At 38.3% G+C, this 6,751-nt stretch overlaps 1 protein-coding gene across 1 annotated transcript; it reads left to right on the forward strand.

Moving 5' to 3' along the window:
- Positions 1–4,824: 4,824 nt before the first annotated feature.
- LOC118773929 (heart- and neural crest derivatives-expressed protein 1-like) lies at positions 4,825–6,255 on the forward strand. The gene is made up of 2 exons (XM_036522958.1): positions 4,825–5,298; positions 6,160–6,255. Exons 1-2 carry the CDS (start codon positions 4,825–4,827, stop codon positions 6,253–6,255), a joined length of 570 nt encoding a protein of 189 aa, XP_036378851.1.
- The last annotated feature ends 496 nt before the right edge of the window (positions 6,256–6,751 follow it).

The following is a 6,751-nucleotide window of genomic DNA, read 5'->3' on the forward strand; positions in this document are numbered from 1 at the left end:
TTGGTGGAGACGAAAAAAAAAAGAGACTACCATGGCTATGGGAGCGATTTGCAAATTCTCACAACACAGAGGACGTGTGGAATTCTCAAGAAGAAGAAAACCTGAAGGGTGTATGGTGAAGGGGAAAAGCTGCAACAGTACAACAGTTGCGTGTAAATTTCACAAACTGCAATCAAGCATTGAATGTGAGGGTTGGATAAGCAAAAAAAAAAAAAAAAAAAAGAATGAAAGTCAAGGACCGGGAAAAGAGAGAGAAAATAAAACATTCTTCAAGAGTAGCCGGCATGCTGAGGATGTTAAGATTTGAATTGAGGAATATTTGTTTAAAATCTGAAACCCAGAGTAAGCAATTTTAAGTGGGGGGAAGCACGGCCATTGAAAAATCTACATGATGACACAAACAATTATGAGGAGAATTCATAACATGGCCAAGATGCCTTTTGGTGACCTATTTTGGATATTTTCATGGGCGCCTAAGCATTGAAAGAGAGAAAGAGAGAGGGTGGGGTTCCTTTTCTGCCAACATCTCTAAGTGCTGCCGTTAATGAAACATTGACTCATACAGAAAAAAAAGCCGACCCCTATCCAAGTCAATGAAAGCGACGATGCTTCACGTTGCTGAGAAGTGTCAGCTATAAAGAGCTATGGGAAAATATGACCAGTATAGCATTTCATATCTGGATAGTGAATGTCTTAATCAACAATGTCAGGGGTTTCTTTGTGTATATGTGGGTGCATGGGACTTTGGTGCCTACAGGAAGCTAGATGGAAAGAAATGAGACCCAAATGAAAGATTTCAGATGGAGACATTCAAAATGTTTGGGGGTAGCAAAGTCAATGTTCATCATTTGGTTTAAGTATCAACCATTCAATATGACTACAATGCTCACTTTTTAGGCATGATTACAGTGCTTGCTCTGGTACTATTACCGGTACTATTCATTATGGACAAAGTCTTATTAATGCCAAAGAGACAATGGAGAAAAACATTTGGCTCAGAAAATTATGTCTTCCTTTGAAACATTAGAATGCAAAATGAAATGTGCCAAAAGAAAATGGGATTTTTACCACAGTTTGTACCCATTTTTTGTACCTGCTTAATTTCTACTTTTCTAAGAAAAATAAAAATTGTATGTACAAGGTAGTAATAAAGCCCCAATCTATTTGGGTAAAAGACTTAATACTTCCTTCTAAATTACATGAAAGTGTTTAAGTTTTTAAAATTGTTCCAGTTCTAGGTGTAACCAAAGAGGAGCAAAAATAGATTGCTGTGTTCATTTTGGACATGTGAAGTAAATGTTATTCTTTTGTGTTGAAATATTGCATTTTCACTGAAACAGATTGGGACGTTTATGACCACCCTGTGTGTCCGCGTGCGTGTGTGTGTGCGTATATCGTCACAGTTCTGTAACAGACACATACCTGCACCCTGCACTAGAAGGACCAGTAACCAATACAGTGCTGGGGTCGCCAAATGTCTTATCTGATCGCTGCACATCCCTCTAGGACCTGGCAACCTCCACCATGGCATTTTAAAATGGATTTATTTTTAAATTTGTTCCGACATTATCTTCCAAAATTTGCATGGAATAAAAACAGTGTATTCAAGTATGTACTGGCTGGCATTTACTGAGAGGACCGTAAAAATATGTAGCTAACTGCTTTAATATAAACAGCGGCTTTGCTACGAGGCTTTTTATGGAATATGTGTGTTTAACTGGAACCTGACACCTCTGATTTATTGCTATATTTAGATAAGAAATGCAGTAAATGGTTTCTAAATAGCGTCAAGGTCATGTAATGTAATGGGATAATGTTTTAGTCTGATAGAGATAAGATGATAGTGTATGGGCTACAGCGATGAAGAATGCTACTTGAATGAGGTATGGAGAATTAACAATGCCCAGCGCGAGAGGTGATAACCCGTGCGTTCCTTTCAGCTGTCTCGAGATGGCTCCCACGTTATGATTAAAACAAGCCTCCTAATAGATGTGCTTATAGACCCTTCCAATAAGAAACCAATGCAATTGAGGAAGTTACTGTGATTATCACATATTTACTTTATATACTTTACATAGGCCTATTAGCTTTATATAGCTTACTATATATTTTTTGACTCACATAGATGAATAATAAATTAGTACGCCTGATGGGTTCACATAATGGATCCGTGGGTTTAAAAAGAGTCCCTTTAAAAAGAATTATATTCTACGCTAAAGCTTCTATATTTGATTCTGAATGACAACTGACAACATTGTTGAACTGATCAGATGACATCGAAGACTTCATTTATCACAATCATGTGTGACTCCCGCACCCTGTCATCTGTACCAATATCATATCATTCTTATATGGGATTATCTTTCAAAGGACAAAACCCTATTCTATAAGAGCTATGCCACGAACAACTTTGCCGTTTATTTTCACATCACTCTTGAGAGCGGGAATTTAAAAACCTCCAATGCTGTCATTATTTTAGCAGCCGAGAAACTGAAACTTATCTATTATATTCCAGTTGAAGTTGTTTGGCTGTAGGAGATCTAATTATTGCAAACATCTAGAAGTCCAGATACTTTTCCTGAGAGATAGGCCTATGAAGGATTATCGAACGCTTATTGCTGTCTAAATACTTTCACCGTCTGAAAAAAAAGAGATTTTCTCTTATATTTGCAGAAAAGCAATTAAAATGCGCATTGTAAGAATGTTTATGCCTCTAAAAGCATGAGTAAGTTTGACGGGCAAATGTTGTCACGAACCTAATATAACGCACATATGAAATATTCTTTTTTTTTTTGTTTTTAAATTTTATTTAAAAACGAAAGCAAAATAAGTGATGATCACACTTGCTTTTCACATGTGTTGTAAAATATGTGTAATAGCCCGACACTATATTCCAGTTATGTATGGGTAAGTATACAGTATTAATTCATTATTCCGTCTATGTATAAATGTATCGATGCATGCGTGCATGCACGCTTGTCCAGCATTGCAAATTACTATAAATCATAACATTTAAAATGTCTAAAAGTCTTTCGCTTCATTTGGAAATACACAATTCAGGTTGAGTACATACTACACAACGTTCGACATCATTTAAATGGAATTTTACTTTTTTGAACAGCTTTTAAAATAGTGAAATAAATGTTATATATAAATGTTATATGTTATATAAAAAAAGATACTGCCCGCGAACTATACAAAACAATTGTTGTAATAGCTGATTCACCAACGTATAAATGTTGGGCTAATTATTTTTCCCATGCATGCTCTGCGTTAGCTATTTTAATTGCTGGGCTTTGAAGTAAATTTATTAAGCGAGGATGCCCTGCACACATGTCATCATAGTAGATGCAGTTGCTCACTTGTTCATAAAACGTTCGTGTGGTTAGACCCTCGCCCCTGTCAACTGATAAAGGTGACCCCCCTACCCACCCACCCACATCCCACACACGCACATTTCAAACACTGTGCCATTGCCCTCGCAACGGTAACTGCACACGCACAGTGTGAAACGGGGATCACATCAAAACCTCGCACGGAATGATCTCTTGACAAGTACCACCCCGCTTTCGAGTGGGAGTATGGCGCAACACACGGTGAACTGAATTACATAACATACTGAACACTGAGTTACGTTAATACCCCTGTAAGATATTGAATAATCCATTATAAATTCATCAAACAAATCCAAATGTGAATTAGGGCAGACGGTAGCTGATAATTCGTTTTTTTATGTATAACAAACATTGAGTATTTACTACACTCGTTGTCGAATTAACAGTTTTTTGTGAATAGTATACTCTCTGTGAAACTCTGCAAAATATAAATTAATTGATGAATTAAAATCGATCCAAATGAATGTACAATTCACTACTGACACCTTTTAAAACATGGGAGAATTAATTATATTCCAGCAAATATTCTTTACTGCAAAACAAACCTTAACAGGTACTATAAAAAAGGGATTAAATTAATACGTGAAATGTTCCCATACATAAATCTTGCCACATATAAAAAAATCCCATGTTGACTTTTAAATACGTGCCAGCACTTATCACATACAACACGCCTAAAATATTAGCATTTAAGAAAACAATAGAACACATCTCTCCGTGAAACATTCAAACAGACGTAAAACTCAAGTTTTGTGCAATATGAGAGTGTAGGCCTAGTCAAAGGGAGAAGAAAGTAGCCTATTCAAAATTCTGTTAAAATGCTCATTATTTCCATAACTGACTTATATACAGCAATGTTTAAATCACTTGCCTTGAAGGCCATACCTCATCATTTCTACGTCACCCAATCTATGGGACCATGGCTCTGTCTGTCGTCCGTACCGTTACAAACCGAGGCCTCTCCAAATCTCCTCCTCCTTCCGTAGCCTCTAATCTTATTGGCTGGGAAGTTGTTGTGCTCCTTTCAGGACGATATAAACCTGGGCCTCAGCACCTTCGGCAGGGGTCAAATTTCCTTCACAAATGAGTCTAATCCCTGGGAGGAAGGCTTTTCTGCAGACTGCATAGACCTATCCGGAGTTATTATATTCATCGTTGATCTCACTTTCATCATTGAGCAGAATGACAGCGTCATTCTCTTCCATTAACTTCATCGATATATCGTTAAAGTGAATTTAAAGCATGCCTCTTATGGTTGCAACTATATCCATGACGATTCCGTGATTCTGTGGCGCATGTATATCCGATTAGGAAATTCTGCACAGACAGCGCGTCGTATGGAATCATTCTGAACTCTTGAAAAGCATCGGCGGGCGACCATTTCCAAGACTTTAAAGTGAATCATTTTGGAGCTTTCCCGTGTTTTAAGATGAATCTCATTGGGAGCTACCAGCACCATCACCTGATGCACGAGACTTTTCCGTTTGTGCAAAGGTGTCACCCCGATACTCCCTACTTCCAGAGCTGGGTGGTGAATCACGGAGAAGTCCCTCCGGACTTTCAGATCCAGCCATCTTACTCCTCGGAGTTTGGCGCCCCGGGCACCGCTCATGACACCCAGCTTGATGCGCTGTCTGGGCGAATGGGGAAAAGAAGAACGTCGGGACCCAAGAAAGAGAGAAAACGGACCGAGAGTATTAACACTGCTTTCGCTGAACTGAGAGAGTGCATACCAAACGTGCCTGCGGACACCAAACTATCTAAAATTAAAACATTAAGACTGGCCACGAGTTACATTGCTTATCTGATGGACGTGCTAGCAAAGGACACTGGTGAAACGGAGGGGTTCAAGGCTGAAATCAAGAAATTTGACAATAGAGATTTAAAAAGGAAACGAGAAGTGGTGAGTTCATATTTTGATAAGTGCCTGCAATGGAGTTTAAAAATGCGAATAACGCACTCTAAATATCACCAATGTGGGATAGGGGAGGTTTTGAAAGAAATACTATATTGAGTAATAATCATTTTAGTTACAAAATCTCCAGCATTCTTAACCCAGCATTCGTCAGAGTAGTCAGAAGCTATAGTGCGCTTATGCCATAGTAGCGCGGGTCATGAAGGTCGTATTAATCTATACGAATACATCTATTCTGAAGCCGTTTAGTCAGGGTAGCAGGCCTGTGCTTATTCACAAAACTGTTTTGTTGTAAAATAATGAAACGAAGGCAAACAGACAACTCGAAACAAAAATAAAACAATGCAGTACGTCGAGTTGTGATGGCACAAAGTAACGTGTATATGGTGTGCAGGTCTTATTTTTTCGTCAAAAACAAAATTCCAAATTCTATTCATTTCCAGGTGAAGGCAATACTGAGCAGCGACGTAATTATCGAACTTTGTTATAATCTAAATTTGTCACCTCAGTATTTCTTTCTAAGCATCACAACATACGTCTCACACGAATTTAGGCCTCTTCGAACACACAGTGCATGTATTGCAACCAGAATTATGTTGCTCCGCATCTAAATACACACGCTTTAAAATTATGATAGATTTGTGTACGCATTGTCATATACATTTCACGGCACTCTGAACATCTGTATACATCTGTATACATCTGTATTCGATCACATTCTGTTCGTATTAACTAACATCGTATTTCTTCAGAAGGAAATATTTAATATCATGACGTGAAGGCTCTATTAGTCAGAATTAAAGGCCTATATTGCCCCTGTTCTAATCTGTTTTATTATTTTTTTCACAGAACGACGGCCTTCAAGAATCAATAGGAACTGAGAAAAAGTTCAAAGGAAGGACGGGTTGGCCTCAGCAGGTCTGGGCTCTGGAACTAAACCAGTGAATGCCCTGCGCCCCGCGCCCCGTGCCCCTCGCCCCGCGTCCCGCGGAACACCACCCGCAGCACACTGACTCGGTATTCAAGCGATCGCGCCTGGGAATACAACCACTTGTACACTTCCACGTGCAATGTTCAGAATTTGAATCTTGGGGAAAGTAAGAGGACTCGAGAAATAGCATTATTGCGAATAATTTAACCGTTTTCTTAATTGTTTTGTGTAATATTTGTACCCAACTGTGATATTTCCCACATATAATTTAAAACTAAAGCATAAAATAATGGAAAACGCAGTGTTTTTTGTGTTATGACTTTTAGTGATCACACAGTGGTGATTTTAAGAGATGTTCTTGATCTTAATGTCATTGTCAACATAGCACTACTTTTCTACTGAGGTGGTCCTGACAGGCATATATTGTATGTGTCGTACTGTATCCTGTATGTATCAGTGTTTTAATCTACCTCAAATTCATGTCACCGTAATTTTGGCTAATGAAATAAA

This window comes from Megalops cyprinoides, chromosome 3 (genome assembly GCF_013368585.1).
Source record: "Megalops cyprinoides isolate fMegCyp1 chromosome 3, fMegCyp1.pri, whole genome shotgun sequence".
Classification (NCBI taxonomy): domain Eukaryota; kingdom Metazoa; phylum Chordata; class Actinopteri; order Elopiformes; family Megalopidae; genus Megalops; species Megalops cyprinoides.

Bases quoted from the DNA above. Each gene is read 5' to 3' on its own strand.
- LOC118773929 (XM_036522958.1), top strand. From the start codon at position 4,825: ATGAATCTCATTGGGAGCTACCAGCACCATCACCTGATGCACGAGACT. The intron at 5,299-6,159 runs GTGAGTTCATAT...TTTTTTTCACAG, and splicing joins TAAAAAGGAAACGAGAAGTG to AACGACGGCCTTCAAGAATC.